Below are 19,082 nucleotides of genomic sequence, written 5' to 3'. Positions count from 1 at the left end.
CAGTGAGTTAATGAGTCTCTTCATCCTTTAGCGGTTCCTCTGTTAGCTCACACGAGGAGCTAAAGCTAAGCTACGTTGACGTTTAACAGTGGCGTACGCGTCCTGTCAGTCGTACCTCTGCTGCCCCCTGGTGGTTCAACTCCTCACCTGGCCTCAGTGAGGTGCAGGTGACCCTGTGACATCACAGCCGGATGACATCACAGCTACAAGTGGACACAACCCTGTCAGTGGAGGTCAGAGGTCACGCCTTCTCAGCCCCTTCACTGACCACCGTCACCAGCAGAGGGCGCTGCTGAGCTCAGTGGTGGAGCTTCAGTTTGATTATTGATAAGTATTGATTTATTTCTGAATCCATGAGTTTTACCGACTGATTGCTGAGCTGCTGATTGGTTAACCGCCATGTAACCCCTCCCACTCTGGACAGACAGGAAGTGGAGGCAAAACATTCACTGATTTCTCTCTTTATTTAATAATTACAGTATTTATTCAGGCGCATTCAAGCCAGAGAGCTGCTGATTGGTCCATCCAGTCCCTCAGGTGATCGTCAGGTCATCTGGGATTGGTTGGCCCTTGAAGGTGTGGCCTCATCTGGAAACAGAAGGCGAGACAGACTGGAGTTACACGGACGGAGCAGGAACAGGAAGTGGGTCTGAAGTGGGTGGGGCCTAAAGTGATTGTCAGGTTTGTAGGTGGGGCATGAATCGATACGACGTTAAATAGGTGGGGCTCAAAGTAGTCGGGTAGGAGGGGCTTATATCGGTCATAAGGGGTGAGGCTTCAGCAGCCAGTGGGGTACCTGGGTGGGGCTCTAACAGGAAGTGAAGCCCTTCCAGTAGAAGTTCTTGCAGCCGGCTTTGCGTTCACGTGGGGGGAGGTTGTTGGGATCGTCGGCGGACCGCTCCAGGTCCATCCTTCCTCCTGTTGCCATGGAAACAACGTCATCCTCCCGTTGGGCGTCGGCCTCTGGCAGGGCCAGCTGAGCCAGCAGATCCTCCACCGTTCGTTTACTCCACTCCTGGAAAGCAGAGCAGACGACCAACTCTGGGGTTCAACCCGCAACCGAGATGTTTCCGATCCGAACGCCGAACAGGAAGTAGTAAACGAGTTCACAGGAAGTCCACGTTTGCAGCGCGGCCGCTAATCCTCGTCTTTTTTGCCGCGTTTGGACATGGATGTGGGCGGCGGCGCCGGCGTTCCGTTTGTTCCTGCTTGCGGGAACATGATGGTAATCAGAGACGCCCATGAGCGGCGGCACTTCTCACCGCGGGGGGGCCACAAACATTTAGCGCTAAATGAGGCTGAAACAACGTGAGCTCGACATCATCGCTGCTCACATCCTCTTCCTCCCCTCCTCCCTCCCCCCTTTCCTCTCATGTATTAACGATAGATTTATTATTGATCCATTAGTACATTAATTGGATGTAAAATATTTAAATTTGGGGTACAAAGTGTTTCTATTTCATGCACTCTATTGTTGTCAGATACACTCTGATAATTGATCAATATTCAAATCAGAATCTGGATCTTTAACCGGCACTAGTCTGCCCCCTACAGGTAGCAAAGATGAAAGCATTCCCCCCTGAAACGGAGCGTTCTGATTGGTCCTTTGGCCGCCTCACCTGCGACAGGAGTCCGGCGTTGCGAGCTCTCTGCAGCAGCCGGTGGTGACTCAGCTCCAGGTCCAGGTCCTGGTTGACACCCTGGTCCCGGTCGCGCTGGGAGGATACGCCTGGACCACAAAGAACCAACACCACGAGAGCCAAGAGGGCGGGGCAACGAGAGCACTGCATACCTGTCAGGAGAAGAAGAAGAAAAGATGCGTTCAGGGTCACGGCGAGGAGAAGAACCCCAACACGAGGAAGAGAAACGTAGCCTCCTACTGTCTGGTCTGGTGGTCTGGGATCTGCTGCTGGTTCTGCCGGGTCGGGTCTGGTCCTGCTGGTCTGGGAGCTGGTCTTTTGAAGCCTGATGCTCCTCCTCCTCCAGTGGGTCACATGACGCCACGTGCGTGATTGACAGCTGGCGGGCTGCGAGGTGATGAAGGAACGCTGGCATTCAAGTTAAATAAAGGTCCATTAGTCCTTATTGACTTTAAATGGAGTCTGAACAATAAAACAATAAAACAATCAGCAGCGGCGTTCCGCCGGCGCCGGCGCTCGTCTACGGCAAACACAACGGCAGAATGTCCGGCTGGAGAGGAGAGGAATTAACGGAGCATTCAGAGGATTAGCAGACTTCATTAGCACTCGCTGATATCTCCATTAAACAAAGAGGCAGCAGCAGAGTCGCCCACTCCACATTTAGAGAGAACAAACACTCTAATTCCGTAGAAAACACTTAAATGTTCTGCACAGGAGCCGCAGATAACAGAGGCAGAACAGGAAGTACCAAAATACGTAAGTAAAAGTAAAGTCCAGCCAAATCGTGGATCAAAAAACCACCGGTTTGTTCATCTGGATGTTAGCTTTTTGTTGAAAGATACAGATGATCGACGGAAAGATTGTTTTTTTGCCTGTGTCTGACTTTCAGATCAGTTTTAAAACCTTCGAGTGATTCTGTTCTTTGAGGTTTTGTGAAATAAACCAGGTTTTCTGACCCTCCAGAATGTCAGGGGTTTATATCCGAAGTAGACCTCTGACCCAACGAAGACTAGGACGATCCGCCAGTGCAAATCAGTTGACGTTGGAGGTACCCAGGTAGGACCTGGATCCGCATCACATGTAGGTCTTTACGGAACATCTGGAGCAAAACGACGTTAACATTAGCAGAAATCTAGTCATTAGTTCAGACCAAAGACCTGGATCGGACCAAAGAGACTACCGACCAACGAACCGACTAGTCTCCATTGGGGGGGTCAAGTTTAATTGGCTCAGATCTTGATTATTTTCAGAAACCAAACTCGTATGAATGTAAACATCGAAAATGACGAAATAAAATCCGAAAATGAATAAATGCGACGAAAGCTGTGGGCGTGGCCAACGATCACAGGTTCAGGGTAGACCTGGATCAAAGGGTTCGTCTCAACTCTCTTCCCACAGCACACATCTCCATCTTCATCTCCATCATCATCCTCATCAGTCTGTGGATGCTAATCAACGACACATTAGCAGCAGTTGGTTGCTATGGTAGCCATCGCCATGGAGCCTCAGGCATGATGACACAATGACATCACTCTTCCTCCATGTGAAAAAGTCACTAAAATTTTTTCATAAAAATGGACAGAATTCCATGAAATGTGATGGAAAAAGAAAAAAATTCCAACAATTTGAGTAAATTTGTGTTTCTCATTAGAACTTGAGTGAAAAAAAAAAGATATTAAGTAAAAAAGAAAGACAGCAAGATGCCAAAAGAGGACAGGAAAGAAAACGCGACAGGTGACAGGAAAGAGGGCGAGGCAAAGAAAAACCAGGAAAAGATCACAAAAAAGAACAACTCCCATTGGTGAGGTCTCCTACAACACGGAGACCGACTTCTGTAAAACATCTTTTATTCTTCGTATTCACAGAAATAAACCAATGAATCCACATTTATCGAACATGACGATGAGTATTTACAGCCGAGAGTGAGGAAGATCTGATTGGATGATAATCTGTCAGAAGTCCAAAAGCACTGTCAGAAAACTGCATCAACCAGAATGCATTGCAGAGAGAATCGGCCAATCAGAGGAGAGACTCTGCTGCCATGCAGAGCACAGAAAGCTGGTTCAGCCTCTGGGTTTCCTGTACTTCAAGTTTTCTTGGCGCTCCCTCTAGTGGCTGCTTCTGTGGTGTTTCAGCCCTGCCCTCCTGTGGCAGAAGGCGGTACTGCAGATCCAGACAGTAGCAGAAGTACAATCGTAGTACTGTATTGGTTTTAGTGCAGAGGCAGCACAGAACTCGTATTCAATATATTCACACGACATTTAAGGAGTAGCACCAGAATCAGGACCAGAACCAGAAGTATTCAACCGTTAGTGGATAAAGTAGTGTGTTGGGTACACTTCAAGTAATCTATTAGTATTACAGTTCATTTTATTGTATTAGTAGTTTTCAAATTAATACTAGTACTACAACCTGTACAAGAAAAATTACTACCAGAACTACCAGAGTAACGCCGCAGTACATTTCTCAACTTTAAAATATTAATTTCAAAACTGCAATTCTTATTTTTTTTATCTGTAATTTTACTCTAAAAACGATAGAAATCTTCCTAATCGGTGCTTTTATTTTGAAAACTATACATTTTACTTGTTGTTCATTGCTACATTTACTTTGTAGTAGTAACAGTAGCACTGCAGTCCAGGAACACTAAACGGTAAATAAATCATGTAGACTCAGACGTATATCAGCCAATCAGAATGAAGGAATTTATGTTAGAGATGTTTTATAATCTGCTCTGACATCATTTTTATCATCATCATCATTTTTGATAATGTTTCTTTAAAATTAATTTAATTTATTGTATATCTGTACACTCATTGGTTGGTACTGTACCTCATTTCTGCATATAAGCATAAACACCTGCTCACTGCAGGTGTGAACACACAGGTTATCAGTAGTGTTAGCTTCAGTAGCATCGGTAGCTTCAGTAGCTTTAGTAGCATCAGTAGCATCGGCAGCATCAGTAGAATCAGTAGCATCGGTAGCATCGGTAGCATCAGTAGCATCAGTAGCATCGGTAGCATTACAGCTGCTTCATGCAGACTCGACAGCGGCTGATCAGACTTCCTGGAAACTCTCCCGTTTCAGTCTGAGGAATCGGTTTCCTGTCGGGCGAGAGACCATCATGGGTGAAGGACAGACAGGAGAGAGAGAGGACAAATCAGGATTCTATTCTTCAGACGGACGTCATGTGACTGCTTGTTGCCACCCTGAGGGCGTCGCACCTGAACATGCCGTCGGGCGGCAGCGCGGCCAGCCAGTAGCTGTAGGAGTCGGTGAAGTAGTTGCAGGTCCCTCTGCCGTGACACTCGATGAACGGAATCTTCCTGAACTTCTCCAGACACGAACCCGGAGACGCCAGAGGCTGACCCGACCCCTCCGCCCCCACGCCCGTCTCCTAGAGACCAGCAGCGTCAACAGCAGAGGTCAAAGGTCAAACTCACACATAGGTGTGGATGGTTCTCCTTCAGCTCACCATCACAAAGGAGTATCCGAACCAGAGGGGGGTCCAGCCTGAAGGGCAGTCCGGGAGGAACCGGGTCTGACTGTGGACCGCGATCACGTTGGTCCTGGCCTCGCATACAGTACAGCTTTAACACAGTAACACACACACACACACACACACACACACACACACACACACACACACACACACACACACACACACACACACACACACACACACACACACACACACTCTCAGGTGACTGTGACGTCTCTGGAATGATCCAGGTCTTCTTCTAGAACCAGGTCTCGGTGGACTCCGAGGTCCACCTGGATCATTGTTGTGTTCTGGAACAGGTTGTGGGTGAGTTACCGGCTGATGTGGGTCTTCAGTAACTCCCCGGAGATGAAGGGCGTGTTGCTGGGTGGGATTTCATCGGTGGACAGCCAATAGGAGTAGTCGTTGCGTGAGGCGTAGCGACAGGTGCTGTCGGTGTTGCAGAACAGGAAGGGCATGGTGGTAAAGCGAGGTAGACAGCTACCCAGAGTCCCTGAAGAGAGAGAGAGAAGGACGGACTTTCATATCCAGTCCTGGACTACAAACTTGGTCAAGTTGTGTAGTCCATTAAACATACAGTATGTGGGGGGGATCCACTTGGAAAGTAGAGTCTATGTAGTACAAGTACCTGTTACAGTACTTGAGGAAATGTACTGGATTACTCTGGTGTAACATTACCCAGGTCTTGGCCGTGAGCTCGGTTGTTTCCATTGATGAATAGCAGTGAGTATCCGCTGTACACCTGACTGGACCCTGCTGGGCAATCTGGGACATAGAGTTCCTGGCTGTGTCTGGTAAACAGGAAGCCATCTTGCTCCGCAGTGTCCGTGCAGGAACCTGGTCGACCAGGGATACCTTTGGCACCAACCGGACCTTGAGAACCTGTGACGCCTGCCAACCATGTACATTGTTGGTAAATGAGGAAGACTCCTCTTATTGTTCACCAGTACAGATGAACAAGTGCAGGTGAACAAGTGCAGGTGAACAAATGCCGGTGAACAAGTACAGGTGAACAAGTGAAGGTGTTACTCATTGCGGACAATGAAGAAGACAAACTGAATCTTGTCTCCGTCAGATTCAGGTAAAAATCATTCATTGGACATTTTGGTCTCATTTCAAGGATCTAACGTGTCCATTTAAGGTGAGTCCAGCTGTTAAAAGACTATCAGATAGATAGATAGATAGATAGATAGATAGATAGATAGATAGATAGATAGATAGATAGATAGATAGATAGATAGATAGATAGATAGATAGATAGATAGATAGATAGATAGATAGATAGATAGATACTTTATTAATCCCAGAGGAAATTGTATATATCCACTGCTCAGGCATTAAATAACAAATAATACTGGATAAACACCAGGAGAAAAAGAAACATTGACATCACAGGACATACCACAAGACATACATTACACTAACAGACACATGCAGCACTAACAGGACTTATATACTAAACTATAACTAAAATATAAACTCTATAAAATTAAAATATAAACAGTATAAAGTTTAAATTTTATTGAAATTTATTGTTAGTGGTTTAGTTTTCTGACCTTTTGGTCCTTGGAATCCTGGGTCTCCCTGGTAGCCTTTCAGTCCAAAACGACCACCTTGTCCTCTTTTACCAGTCTTCCCTCTGTTGCCCTTTAGACCTGCCCCCACAGGACCCACCAAAACACCTCAATGTGGTTCATCTGTCTGCTTAGTATAGAAATTACACCTGAAATCATTGGTGCTACTCAAAATATAGTACTACCCACCTGGGCCTCCAGGTTTCCCTCGTACCCCTGAAGATCCTACTTGTCCTGGGGGTCCCGGCACTCCAGTTACGCCTTTGTCTCCTGGTATCAAGAGCACCTCCGTGGATACATCCTTTCCCCTTGGGCCTGTAGATTATTAATTCTACTTTAGTACTCCTGCCAGGATAAAGTGTGCAGTACAGGGCACTACTATTGCCAGAGACAGCGTAGTCTGATGTAGCTATCGATGTATTACCTCTCCTCCCAGGTGGCCCTGGGGGTCCTCTCAAGCCTTCACCACCCTTGGACCCATCATCCCCTTTCATACCTGAAACAAAACAGAGGCAGTTCGGTTATCCAACTTTAAAAACTTAGTTAGTTGGTTGGTTGGTTTGTACCACACAAACTCTGTTGAAGACCAGACTTGGTAGAGTTTAGTACGTAGGTGAGGCAACGAGAAAGACCGCTAGCATTATTCAGCCTTTGCGAAGCCGCCACACCAAGTCAAATTGGGCTTGGAACCCTTACCAACAGGTCCGGTGATGCCACTTTCTCCCATTGAACCCTTGAGTCCACCTGGGCCAGGTGGCCCGTCTTCACCCTGCCATGAACCACAACTATATTCAGTTTACTCACAGCTGAGTGACCACTAACTTCACTCCTCAGACTTTTATTAAAGGAGATTTCCAATTTTCCAGTTAAGTTCTATTTGTTGAATGATACAAATTGGTATTTGTACAGTAAATTCAACTGAATGTACTGACCGGTAAGCCTCCTGGGCCAGGGTCACCAGGACATCCAGGTGGTCCTGGATCACCTGTTGCTCCTTTGTGGCCCATCTCTCCTTTAAAACCAGGACCTGGAGGGCCAGGAGGACCCTGGAGGCCTGACAGACCTAAACAGAAAGGGAGACATCATTTGGTCCTCATACTTGTTGCCTCATTGCAGTCAAGTCAAGTCAACTTTATTTATGACGTGTTGAATCACACTAGGGGTGTCTTGAAGCACTTTACAGTCAGAGAAGAAGAAACAGACTGAAACCCTAAGAGCAAGCATGAAGTGACAGTGGCCAGGAAAAACTCCCCATTGGGAGGAAACCTGGGGCAGATACCAAGTCTCCGGTGGGTGGTCTTCTGCCTGGACCGGTTGGGTGAAAACGGAAATACTAAATTGAAGACATAGGGAGTCAGAGTGCAGACAGGTCAAGAAGAGGTTTCACCAGGCCACGCCTCCATAGAGTGTTAAGGTCTTACACCTGAAGACCCGAGCGACAGCTCCCAATGTGCTGCAATGCTTTCTGGGATGTACTGTGCATGTGATTGGTTGAGTGGCATCATTGAATCACCTTTGGGTCCTTGTCTTCCAGCAAATCCGTGGTCTCCTTTTATTCCTTCAATGCAGATTCCCTCAGGACCTGCACTACCAGGAGGACCTGGAGGTCCTGGAAGCCCAGGAAAACCTGAATCGCCTCCAGCACCGCTAGGACCAGGAGGACCACAAGAGCCAGTAGGACCCCTCTCTCCAGCACATCCTGAGTGGACAAGGTAAAGTGGAAAATGGATGTTTTATGTCCTCTTCTTTATTTCTAACTGAAAGTTGGACACATAATCACAACTGGAGACTCACCAGGTGCACCTTTCTGTCCCTCTGCACCCCAGGGGCCAATTCCAGGAGCTGGGAGAAAGAACATTAGCCAATCACAAGACAGGGAAGCAAACTGTCACCAGGCTAGTGATGAGCTAAATGTTAAACTGTTCATTATCAATGATCTGGTCAGAAAAAAGACAAATGTCCACTCAGTCCAGTGTTTTACCTCCCATGGCTCCCTTCTCTCCGGGAGGTCCAGGTATCCCATCTTGTCCTTGATTTCCTCTTGGACCAGCTGGTCCAGGATCTCCAGGAGCGCCCTTATTTCCTGAAAAATTGGAATATATTGAAACTACTTCTCAAGGACAGTCATCAGAGTGTAGAGCTGTCCCAGGAAACCAAACTGAAGTCTTGTGATAGAGTACCAGTCATGCCAGCAGGTCCTGGTGGGCCATTTATGCCTGGTGGACCATCACATCCTTTTTTACCAGGAGATCCAGGAGGACCTGAAATAGACAGACAGCCAATGGAAACATTCAGGATTTCAAGAAGATTCTCAAGACATACCTTATGATAAACAGCCTCTGTGGTCTGTTGTGAAGAAACAATGTCACGTAAGTAAAATGACAATTGGAAGGAATCACACCTCTGCATCCTTGGGGTCCAGATTCCCCTTTGAGACCACAGGGTCCTGGATTTCCTGGGGGACCAATGCTTCCAACATCTCCTAGCTTCCCCTTTACACCTACAAATCCAGGATGTCCAGGGTCTCCCTGAGACGGGTTCAGGGGAGGACAAGATATTTTATTGCTGTTTCAAATGTCTTCAAGCAACTTTTCTAATAGAAATCTGGATAGAAGATAAACTCCTTCACACAGAAAAAACCGCTTCCTCATTAATTTAGATGATTAAGAAATAAGTGCACCAGTCATAAATAAAGTGGCTTAGTGTATTTTTCCTCTTTATTCTATGCTTCTCAAAACTGCAACCCTTTGTTTAAAGAAATTGAAACAATATGAGTCAAATACTGGAGAATCATGGATGCATAGTTCAGTTTAAAGGAGTGATTCAAGAGATGAATTCTAAAGATTAAGGTTGGGATGCAATACCAACATAAAGTAGAAAATCATCCGCATACAAGGATAACGTCTTTTGGGTAAAGCATGAGAAATTATTCTATAAGATCCCAAATAATTGAGGATCTACCTGCACATTTGCTTTTAATATGACTATTTATGGCAGCTGGGACCTTTGTTTGACAGCTAGTTTAACATAGTCTAACTAATCTAATAATTAATTTAATTCACACCAACCAAGCACAGTGGAATTCATCTTACTAAGATATTTAATGATATTATGTATATACAGTATTATTTCATAGTTGATTGGTTTTAAGTATTAAACTAGTGCTAATTTTAACATAAAGTTACAGTTAGGCATTTCTGTCTCAAAATATGTGTGACACCTTCTCTCCTTGAAATCCCTTGGCTCCAGGTCCAGGTGGACTTTGTTCCCCTTTAGAACCTTTAGGACCTCCCAATCCTGGCTGCCCGTCTGAACCAGGTTGCCCACAAGGACCTGCCAAACCTTTCTCACCTTTAAGACCTGGAGGATAGGAATACATGGATAGAATATCATCCCATAGAATGAAGGTTTGTTGTCTTTAATCGGTTCCACAGATTTAATGTGGTATTCTAGTCTGTTTTGGACAAAGGACTATTTCTAAGGTTTAGTTTTGACAGGAAGATGATTGTAAAATCTATCTAAATTTGAGAAAGAGTTTGAAAATGAGGGGGCACGCTGATGAGTATTTAGTATCGTTGGAGAAGTGTAACCCAACCAGTACCCAAAGATCCAGATCACATTTCCATAAAATCCTACAACTTTTTTTTGTGTTGTGACCAACGTTACCTGGCTTCCCCATCTCTCCTGGGTCACCATCAAATCCACAGGAACCAGGAGGACCCTGTTGTCCGTCTATGCCAGGGTCTCCAGGAGGACCTGATATAAGACGTCAAGAAAAATAATAAAAACAGCATTTTTGACGGGGCTGAAAGAAAAAACCATGTCTCCTGAATCTAACTATAAGCTGTTATGATTGGATGATTAGATTTTCAGTGGATCCCAGGAGAAACTGAGGTTACATTGCTGCAATAGGAATCCAAATAATCAGACAAAGACTGTTCTTGGTTTTCTTCACCTTGTGGTCCAGGAATTCCAGGTCTACCATTGCTGCCATCTTGGCCCTGCAGTCCAAGGAGGCCCATCTCTCCTTTAAGTCCAGTAAAGCCGATGGGTCCTGAGAGAAGAACAAACGAGTTCCAGAGTACAACCCAACTCATAACAGCTGATACAGCACCACTACATTCAAATAGAATGTACCAGGGTAACCAGCGTCTCCAGAATCCCCATGTATCTCCACAGCAATCTGGTTTCCCTTCAGCCCAGTCAGTCCTCTATCACCTCGTGGCCCCAGTGGTCCTTGAGAACCCCTGATCCCATCAACTCCCCTCTGACCTGATAGACAGTTAAGTCACAGACAGCTATGATCAGACAAAGCTGGCTGACGGTGAGATAGATTTACTGATAAAAGAAACCTTTTGTTCCTGGCTGTCCAGGCTCTCCTGGTATCCCATCCACACCCAAACTCCCAGGGGCTCCAGGATGACCTTTATCCCCTCTGATTCCTAAGACACATCAATTAGATCACAATCCATCCAACTGAGATGTTTCAGTCTGGACCAAAGTGGCTTAATCTGGACATGGAGCACTACCATACCTGGACTTCCTGGTTCCCCACTGATCCCTCTAAGACCCTTTGGTCCAGCTATTCCCACTTGACCTGGAGGTCCATCGAACCCTGGGGTCCCATATGGTCCCTGATTCCCAATAGACCCAATGCCCGGAGGCCCAGGGTCACCTCGCATACCTTTTGGGCCCCGACGTCCTGCAAAAGAAGATAGTGGTCTAAGATAGGACTAGTTCATCATTTCAAACGAAAACTCAATCCATGCTATTATTCACTCAAATGAAGCTGAGGTAAGTTTCTGTAAGGAACCCTGCCAGGACCAGCTTGTACAGAAGTTACCTGTGAATCCAAGAACACCCAGTGGTCCTGGCTCTCCTTCAGGTCCTGGAGATCCAGGTAAACATGGCCCAACGAGACCAAGAGGACCAGGTACACCATCCAAACCTCTATTACCTAGGGAACACTTGAGTTCAGTTTTGTGTGTTTCCCAGCAGTCTGATTTGTTTGGGAAGATTTTTATGCCGTGGTCATACCTCACCCAGTTCAAGGAATTGATCTAAGGTGTTAAATAAGGTACCTCTAGGTCCTGGTGGTCCATCAAGTCCTTGAAGTCCTGTGACCCCATCAGATCCTTGAGGCCCAGGATATCCTTGTGGCCCCACAGAGCCATCTTCTCCCTGTGGGCCCGACTGACCCTGCTGGCCTGGGAAACCGATGCCCCTGTCCCCCTGTGGCAACGTGAAAAACTGCTCAACATGATTTCTGCTTACGCTCTGCAGCTAAACAGGAAGTGATGAGATATTCGGCACTATGTTAATGTCAAGTGAAAGTAAACGAATTATTGGTACTAAATCATTTGTTAGCTTCCAGAGGAGCCTGACAAGTAATCAACATCACAACCTCTACTGCCGGGTCGGGGGTGGCTAAGAGACTCTCTTTACATTTTCGTAACATAACACAAGACTATGACGAGCCATAAAGGTGTAACCATCCCTTCTCAAATTGTGTAGAAGAAGCCAGCGTTACCTTGGGGCCTGGCATCCCAGGGGGTCCTGATGGTCCGGCTCGTCCTTTGATACCAAAACTCGGTAAACCTGGAGCTCCTGGAACCCCCTTGACACCTGAATAACGGATGCATTGTTGTAATTTTATACTATTAAATAAATTTACTAAAATATTCAGCTCATTGTGTTAAACCCTGTTCATAAACCTGACCTTTGACCCCTGGAAAGCCAGGAGGACCCTGAACCGAATAGCCATTATGTCCTTTTTCTCCTTTTAGACCAGCTGATCCTGGATCACCTGGACGTCCGCCCACACCTGAGACCAGTCAACATCAGGCAAGTGTTAAACATAAAGACTCACTTTTCTAATTCATTTAAATGATAAACAGAACATTGGTTTGAGGAGAGGAACTCATGGGAAATGATGACTCTGTCTCACCTTCTGGTCCTGGGTTTCCAGGTAGACCTTTCTCTCCTTTCTGTCCTGGATCTCCTGGAGAGGTCTTGATTTCACCTGGAGAACCTTTTTCCCCTGAATGATGAAACAATATTTTCTAGATATGAATGATGATGATGAAATGGTTGTCCTAAAGAGATTCTAAGTAAAATCCAATTCATGAAGCTGAGAGTACGACAGTATTTTACTCTTTGTGATGAAGGTAACATCATTCTCACGCTCTCAAGACACTCACCTACATTTCCAGGTTCACCTCGTTGTCCAACAACTCCCATATTGCCTTTAGGTCCTGGAGATCCTGGAGCCCCAATACCAGGAGGTCCTGGAGGTCCCATTTGTCCTAACGGTCCTTTGAGACCAATCTCTCCAGTCGGGCCCCTCTCGCCTTTCTCCCCCAGAGGTCCCTGAGAGCAGAAAGTGACAAAAAGCAAATCATCATCTGCATATATGATTATCTTTACATCTGTGAAACCAACAGAAATTATCTTGTTTCGTCTCTGCACGGACGCAGGATTGGGCGATTTGTTGACATGGCAACACACCTCACTCCCTCACAAAGTAAATATAGATACAGAAACAGTCTGGACTCGGCGGACAATCTTTTATGGGATACTTACAGGGTTTCCCTTCTGTCCGACAACGCCCTTCGGTCCGGTTATGCCTCGACGGCCATCCCTCCCATTGCTACCTGTTCGTCCCACCGCCCCTCGGTCCCCTTCCTCACCCTTCTGCCCCACCCTCTGCATGACCCCAGGGTCACCAACGGGTCCTGGGGGCCCCGTGAGGCCAGGAATACCAAACAGACCCTAAACACAGGACAAGAGACAAAGATCGGCAAAGTTTGATCCAATTGGGAGTACATACGCAACAAATCAAATCAAGAGTTTTATCTCTTTATCTTTCATATCTACACTTTAATTTCTACAAACATTTTAAGGAAATTTGGGAGAATAATTGGGTTTGTTTGAAGTGAAGTTACCTCTGGACCAGGTAGTCCTTTGATGCCTTTGGCACCACTGGAACCCTTTGGTCCTGGAAAACCAGGTGACCCTTGAAACAGTATCAGTTAGAAGAGTTTTATTTTGGTCCACCTTTATTTTGATAGTTTAAGACTTGAATGCATCTGTGACTCTGGCGTCCGCACAACCAATGGAACACATTTTCATTCGTTCATTTTCTACCACGTTTCGGGATCCTGGTCTCCAGGGAAGCAGTCTCATCTCAGAGGCCTAAACTTCCCAAAGTTCATTCCCACATATGATCAGACTAAAAGTGTAAGTCAGGTGTGGTTCTTACCTGTCACCCCATCTTCACCTGGCTCCCCTGGTTTACCTGGAGGTCCAGGAGGGCCAAAAGCAACTTGACAGACTGTGCACACCTCCCCCTTCTCACCTGAAAAACATCAATCCATCAGTTGCTCATAAATATTAAAAACCAGAAACGTCTCTGGACTAGATTATCATGTCATGCAACAAGTAACTACTACAGGTAAACCTTCACTTACGCGGTTAATCAGTTCCAACTAACGCAACGTAACTTGAAAAACTAATCAACTCGTCTCCAAGCTAAACTGTAGATAACCATTCCCAGCTCTGTACTGAACTTTTTTAATGATGTATTTTAATAAAATTTGGTTAATATGAATCTTTTTTAAGTTGACAAATTAATCTTTTAATATAAAACAGAAAAAACGGGCTAATAATATAGTATATGTTTTATTCTGATTTATTGTACAGTAACATGATATTATGTGTTTTTAACGGTTTACTTGTGATTTAATGAATCTAGTATTTGTGTCAGACAGACTCAAGTGGAAGAAAATGACATAAACTTGAGTTTTATTTTTCCAAGTATTTCAGGAACTATAATCAAGAATGATGTAACTCCAAACGACGTAAGCCGAGGTGAACCTGTACTTCCTGTCTCCCACTCACCCATCTCCCCTTCTTCCCCTCTGGTTCCAGGGAGGCCCATCATTCCTTTCTGGCCATCAAGTCCTGGACGACCAACATCTCCCTGCAGAAAATCTGACGGACAAGAAATGATGGCATATTTCAAAGGAGCATTAGCTCACAATGTGCTAGCAGGCGTCTTCTGCTCCCGGTCTTTGTGCTAAGCTAGGCTAACCACATGGTAGAGCCAACAGAAATAGATGTCTAACTCCTATCTTTACTTGGAAGACCATGTCATTATGTTGAGACATAAGATTCATATTCAAAGGTATTATTTTGTTGTAAATGTCATATAAAATAGTCCTGATAAATGTTTATTAGATTATCAGAGGTTCCAGGATGTTTCCCTGAGGGACTCCAAAATGGATGAGTTGAAAATCGTTTGCATGCCAGGCCAGAACAGACTCGTGTTCCGGATCATCGCAGTTCTGATGGACCAGAGAAAACACAACGTAAAAACCTTCAGGTGTCCATGAGGTGGCAGAAGGTCACCTGGTATTCCTGGTTCTCCTGGTTCTCCTTCAGCTCCAGGATCACCTGGCACTCCAGTCAGTCCTGGGGGTCCTACAATCATGGGTCCTGGAACTCCTGGTTCTCCTTTGGGTCCGAATAACCCAGGCGGCCCCTGGGGGCCCGGTGGACCAGAAAGAGCGAAGCCTGGATGGAAAATACACAGGCTGTTGAAGAGATCCGCTAAACGTCCATCTGTCAAGCCTGAACCTATGAAAAACACGTGGGAGCGGGGTGGTGGTGGTGGGGGGGGCAGGTGAGGTTTACCTGGTTCACCCTGAAGTCCAGGAAAACCAATGAGTCCTGAAAGATCAGAGAAGAACAGAATCATTCAACTATCTTCATGAAGACGACACAACCACAATCCTCTTGTCTTCAGCCACTTATCCAAGTCATGGGTCACGGGTTACGCTGGAGTCTATCCCAGCTCATGACAGACGAGAGATGGGGTACACCCCGTATGAGATGCCAGCTCATCAGAGGGTCAAGAACTGAATTATTCAGAGGGTAAAAGAATTGAATAAATGTCCTAACAATGAAAAAATACAGACTACAGTCAAGAAAACTAAATATGTACGTTCACCTGTTCCTCCGACAGCTTTTCCAGTCCTGTTTTGCTGCACCTTTGACAAAACATCTCAACCTTCAAGTTCTTTTAACCATCAGTCGGTCTCTATGTACCTTGCTCTCCAGGGACTCCAGGGGGTCCAGGGAATCCGGGTACACCAAACTGACCCTTGATGAATCTGTGATTCCAGACCAGCTGATAAAAACACACAAACACAAAGTAAATATGAAGACATCCTGCTGCTGGTTCCTACAGACAGGAAGAGGACAGCTTGCTCCGCCCACATCTTGAAGATTCGCACCCACCTCTCCAGGGGCACCTGGGAAACCCCGATCACCTTTCTCCCCCTACAAACACACATAACACAAACACTATGACTCGGTTCCCAGCATCCCACTGTGGGAAAAGTTAACACACCCCCACCGAGGACACTCACCGGGGCCCCTTCGATGCCAGGAGGGCCAAGGAACCCTCGGTCCCCCGGGTCTCCCTGCAGACACACAACTCAAGTTAGCATGATGGTGGTTCCAGGGTGCAGCACCAGGAGCAACACAACGGATGGTTTGGACTCTAACATCTAGTGAACCAACCAGCATCTGCTGGATTCAGTTTGGTTCTGGTTCTGGACCTGGTTCAACCAGTGTCCTTTAATGAAACCCTGCTGTTTTTGTTAGCTTAGCATGGTACCTGTTCTCCCAGTTCACCAGGGACGCCATCCTTCCCGGGTTTACCCTGAAACACACAAAAAAAAAACCCTTTCAATAAGAATTGGACCCGTTCAGGTGATGGATGAGGGGTGGATTGTGACCCCAAGGGCAAGACTTACTAGTGGGCCGGGATCTCCTGGGTCACCTTGTATCCCTTTAACTCCTTGTTTACCTGCCCCCCCCTGGAGGAGAAAACAAACACACCTGCAATCAATTCGACCATCAGGAACGTTCTTTTCTTGTTTTGTCGATGAGACAAATGAAAGGATGTGAGACAGTTTGAACTTACAGGAAGTCCAAGACAACCTTTCAGTCCAAGGTCACCAGGTTCCCCCTGAAATGTACGGACATATGTGAGACAGACGGATGGAACGAAGGACAGGCGGACAGGCGGACAGGCAGACAGGTGGACAGACCTTCAGTTCTTTGGGTCCTTCGGCGTACAGTTTGATCCCTTTCTGTCCAGGGATGCCTGGCGGACCACGATCGCCCTAAAAACCGAGCACAGCTAATGATGATGAACATGACGAAGGTGACGAAGATGATGAAGATGATGGTGTTTAAATTCTCACATTATAACCAGAGAGGAGTGACATTACAATTGCAACCACTAGCATTAGCCTAGCTCACCCGTTGTCCACGTGGACCTGGAATCACTGGACTGGGACCCTCCTGACCCTGAAACAAAAATAATGCATGATCAGTATAGAAGTAAAACAGACTGAGATCACATGACCAAACACAAAACACACCCACCTTCTCTCCAGGTAACCCCGACAACCCTGGACTCCCCTTTGTAGCACAAACAAAAGCAAATGAATGAATGATTGTTCACAGTAAACATTTGAATAAAGTTCACACAATTTGAATTGGAGTCATACAGGCAGTCCAGCAGGTCCTGGTTGTCCTGGTGGTCCAGGAAGGCCTGGATCGCCACTCAACCCCTGCAACACAAAGACCAACGGGTCAATGTCCAACCACCAATCAGAAGATACTTGAGTAGCAATGAGAGAAAGACCTGCAAGCATAAATGTAACTTTAGCAGTAGCGTTAGCATCATTGGCCAGCCATTCAATAGCTTTAGAACAAGTGATGAAGACCCTTTATCTTGTCTGAAGGAGAACCTGCATGACAGTCACTGACGTTTTCTCCATCTGGTCCCGGAGGTCCTGATGCTCCTTTGATTGCCGGTGGGACGGGATAAACGAACGAGTCTCCCTGAAACCAGAACAAAGCAAAGCTCCAATCGCTTTCATTCGTAGAACCCACAGAGTGCAACATGGGATGGGGATGAAGGTAGCTTCTAGTATAAATGGGCCTCCTGGTGACCGGTGGAGGTGTAGACCTTATTCTCTAAACACCTCTCGCATGAACAAGCACTCGGCGACAGGAACAGACTAATCACTCCTGAAAAGTTATTTCAAGGCACTCCTTCAAAACACAAGAACTGAATGGCCCCCCTCTACCAAGGTCATCCGTTTCTCCATGATGTCATTCAGCTAAACCCAACGGTCCCCTGATAGGCTGACCCTCTGGGGGTGTCGTTTTAGTTCAACCGTCATATCTGGAAGAAGAATCCTTCACCTTTACTTAGGAAATATTCAATACATCTGTTCCAAATGTTCTGAACCGATAACACTCTCTTTGTTCGCAAGTGTGGTTTCAGTCCTGTCATTTTTTTATCAGGAACACGTTAAAAACATCGTGACACTAAGTTCTCCTACCTTTAGACCACGTAGTCCTGGATGACCCTGAAACACAAGAGTTAGCTTTAGCTTCTCAGAGGTACTGAGTTTACCCTTGTCTTGCACTGATTTAAAGACTTCGTCGCTAAATGTCCCAAAGGAGGCGGGACTCACCGGAAGCCCAACAGGTCCTGAAACCCCAGGGAACCCTGGGTAACCAACATCACCCTGGAGGACACAAGGGAACACATCAGTCAGTTTGTGTCCCGTCAGTGGCTAAATAGTGTCATATCTACCTTTGTCCCATTGCATCCTGGGAGCCCCGGTTGCCCAATGGATCCTTCATGCCCAGGAATTCCCTGAGAAACCCCAGACAGTTTGTTTAGACATGAATGAATGTTCAGGAAACAGGTATGACCTCCAGCACAGGTAAGAATCTGAGGTCTCAGCTGCTAAACGTCACATAACGGTTCTTACTGGCAGTCCTGGGGGTCCAGGGAAACCGGGTTTTCCTGGAATACCCTGAAGAAGACAGATGAACTGATGTTAGCCTTTATACAACAAATCAATTCTGTTCTAACTGTGTTTAAAAAACTCAGATACCCGAGAGCCTTTTAGCCCTGGACCTCCAGCTGGTCCCAGGTCACCCTGTGGGTGAAAAGTTAAACGAATGAAGGGATTATTCAGACATCAGTAACTCAGCTTAAAACATCACACGTTGTGTTGGAACAAAACTGGCATCAGAGACCAAACAGTGCCCTCCTGATTCTGGACCAGGTGAAGCTCTCAAAACGCATCAGTGACCCTTAGACGACCAATCGACATATTATTTGACTGTTACCTTTTCTCCAGTGAAGCCCTGATGGCCTTCATTTCCAGGGTAGCCAATCACTCCAGGTAGTCCATCGTATCCACGGTAACCAGGTTCACCCTGTGGAGGACAAAACAAAGGCAGATGTCCTGATGTGTGCAACAGATC

General features: G+C 46.1%; 2 protein-coding genes across 2 annotated transcripts in view; both read right to left on the bottom strand.

Annotated features, from left to right (window-relative positions):
• Nucleotides 1–451: 451 nt before the first annotated feature.
• On the bottom strand, nucleotides 452–2,070 carry sst1.2 (somatostatin 1, tandem duplicate 2). Its single transcript, XM_068317874.1, has 4 exons — nucleotides 1,881–2,070; nucleotides 1,620–1,792; nucleotides 797–1,015; nucleotides 452–588 (listed from the first exon to the last, which is right to left on the bottom strand). The coding sequence occupies exons 1-3, from the start codon at nucleotides 2,053–2,055 to the stop codon at nucleotides 809–811; spliced, it is 555 nt and encodes a 184-aa protein (XP_068173975.1). The 5' UTR covers nucleotides 2,056–2,070; the 3' UTR covers nucleotides 452–588; nucleotides 797–808.
• A 1,395-nt stretch (nucleotides 2,071–3,465) lies between these two features.
• The window catches only part of col4a3 (collagen, type IV, alpha 3), a 20,792-nt gene continuing 5,175 nt past the window's right edge, over nucleotides 3,466–19,082 (bottom strand). The window contains exons 4-53 of the mRNA XM_068316867.1: nucleotides 18,945–19,034; nucleotides 18,707–18,751; nucleotides 18,581–18,625; nucleotides 18,400–18,462; nucleotides 18,278–18,331; nucleotides 18,143–18,169; nucleotides 17,562–17,636; nucleotides 17,300–17,362; nucleotides 17,175–17,210; nucleotides 17,049–17,096; nucleotides 16,835–16,909; nucleotides 16,708–16,752; nucleotides 16,538–16,600; nucleotides 16,399–16,443; nucleotides 16,148–16,201; nucleotides 16,017–16,058; nucleotides 15,825–15,906; nucleotides 15,411–15,446; nucleotides 15,126–15,290; nucleotides 14,616–14,708; nucleotides 13,978–14,073; nucleotides 13,661–13,731; nucleotides 13,299–13,487; nucleotides 12,917–13,085; nucleotides 12,664–12,756; nucleotides 12,436–12,540; nucleotides 12,247–12,341; nucleotides 11,798–11,948; nucleotides 11,560–11,673; nucleotides 11,251–11,418; nucleotides 11,069–11,158; nucleotides 10,854–10,988; nucleotides 10,672–10,770; nucleotides 10,383–10,472; nucleotides 9,937–10,076; nucleotides 9,118–9,244; nucleotides 8,897–8,977; nucleotides 8,698–8,799; nucleotides 8,511–8,558; nucleotides 8,230–8,415; nucleotides 7,649–7,779; nucleotides 7,413–7,485; nucleotides 7,141–7,212; nucleotides 6,906–7,031; nucleotides 6,699–6,797; nucleotides 5,821–6,033; nucleotides 5,458–5,635; nucleotides 5,116–5,230; nucleotides 4,865–5,037; nucleotides 3,466–4,744 (exon numbers count right to left, since the gene is read on the bottom strand). Of these exons, the coding sequence (XP_068172968.1) occupies nucleotides 4,663–4,744; nucleotides 4,865–5,037; nucleotides 5,116–5,230; nucleotides 5,458–5,635; nucleotides 5,821–6,033; nucleotides 6,699–6,797; nucleotides 6,906–7,031; nucleotides 7,141–7,212; nucleotides 7,413–7,485; nucleotides 7,649–7,779; nucleotides 8,230–8,415; nucleotides 8,511–8,558; nucleotides 8,698–8,799; nucleotides 8,897–8,977; nucleotides 9,118–9,244; nucleotides 9,937–10,076; nucleotides 10,383–10,472; nucleotides 10,672–10,770; nucleotides 10,854–10,988; nucleotides 11,069–11,158; nucleotides 11,251–11,418; nucleotides 11,560–11,673; nucleotides 11,798–11,948; nucleotides 12,247–12,341; nucleotides 12,436–12,540; nucleotides 12,664–12,756; nucleotides 12,917–13,085; nucleotides 13,299–13,487; nucleotides 13,661–13,731; nucleotides 13,978–14,073; nucleotides 14,616–14,708; nucleotides 15,126–15,290; nucleotides 15,411–15,446; nucleotides 15,825–15,906; nucleotides 16,017–16,058; nucleotides 16,148–16,201; nucleotides 16,399–16,443; nucleotides 16,538–16,600; nucleotides 16,708–16,752; nucleotides 16,835–16,909; nucleotides 17,049–17,096; nucleotides 17,175–17,210; nucleotides 17,300–17,362; nucleotides 17,562–17,636; nucleotides 18,143–18,169; nucleotides 18,278–18,331; nucleotides 18,400–18,462; nucleotides 18,581–18,625; nucleotides 18,707–18,751; nucleotides 18,945–19,034 (4,857 nt within the window). The 3' untranslated portion in view covers nucleotides 3,466–4,662. The remainder of the gene's footprint in view (nucleotides 4,745–4,864; nucleotides 5,038–5,115; nucleotides 5,231–5,457; nucleotides 5,636–5,820; nucleotides 6,034–6,698; nucleotides 6,798–6,905; nucleotides 7,032–7,140; nucleotides 7,213–7,412; nucleotides 7,486–7,648; nucleotides 7,780–8,229; nucleotides 8,416–8,510; nucleotides 8,559–8,697; nucleotides 8,800–8,896; nucleotides 8,978–9,117; nucleotides 9,245–9,936; nucleotides 10,077–10,382; nucleotides 10,473–10,671; nucleotides 10,771–10,853; nucleotides 10,989–11,068; nucleotides 11,159–11,250; nucleotides 11,419–11,559; nucleotides 11,674–11,797; nucleotides 11,949–12,246; nucleotides 12,342–12,435; nucleotides 12,541–12,663; nucleotides 12,757–12,916; nucleotides 13,086–13,298; nucleotides 13,488–13,660; nucleotides 13,732–13,977; nucleotides 14,074–14,615; nucleotides 14,709–15,125; nucleotides 15,291–15,410; nucleotides 15,447–15,824; nucleotides 15,907–16,016; nucleotides 16,059–16,147; nucleotides 16,202–16,398; nucleotides 16,444–16,537; nucleotides 16,601–16,707; nucleotides 16,753–16,834; nucleotides 16,910–17,048; nucleotides 17,097–17,174; nucleotides 17,211–17,299; nucleotides 17,363–17,561; nucleotides 17,637–18,142; nucleotides 18,170–18,277; nucleotides 18,332–18,399; nucleotides 18,463–18,580; nucleotides 18,626–18,706; nucleotides 18,752–18,944; nucleotides 19,035–19,082) is intronic.

The sequence above is a fragment of the Antennarius striatus genome, chromosome 6 (genome assembly GCF_040054535.1).
Source record: "Antennarius striatus isolate MH-2024 chromosome 6, ASM4005453v1, whole genome shotgun sequence".
NCBI classification, from domain to species: domain Eukaryota; kingdom Metazoa; phylum Chordata; class Actinopteri; order Lophiiformes; family Antennariidae; genus Antennarius; species Antennarius striatus.
Note: the sequence above shows the minus strand (reverse complement) of the source record. Positions and strands in the feature narration are given on the sequence as shown.

Coding starts and splice junctions, on each gene's coding strand:
- sst1.2 (XM_068317874.1), bottom strand. CDS start 2,055: ATGCCAGCGTTCCTTCATCACCTCGCAGCCCGCCAGCTGTCAATCACG. Junction 1,793..1,880: donor CCAGACCACCAGACCAGACA/GTAGGAGGCTAC, acceptor TTCTCCTGACAG/GTATGCAGTGCTCTCGTTGC. Junction 1,016..1,619: donor ACGCCGGACTCCTGTCGCAG/GTGAGGCGGCCA, acceptor TCTGCTTTCCAG/GAGTGGAGTAAACGAACGGT.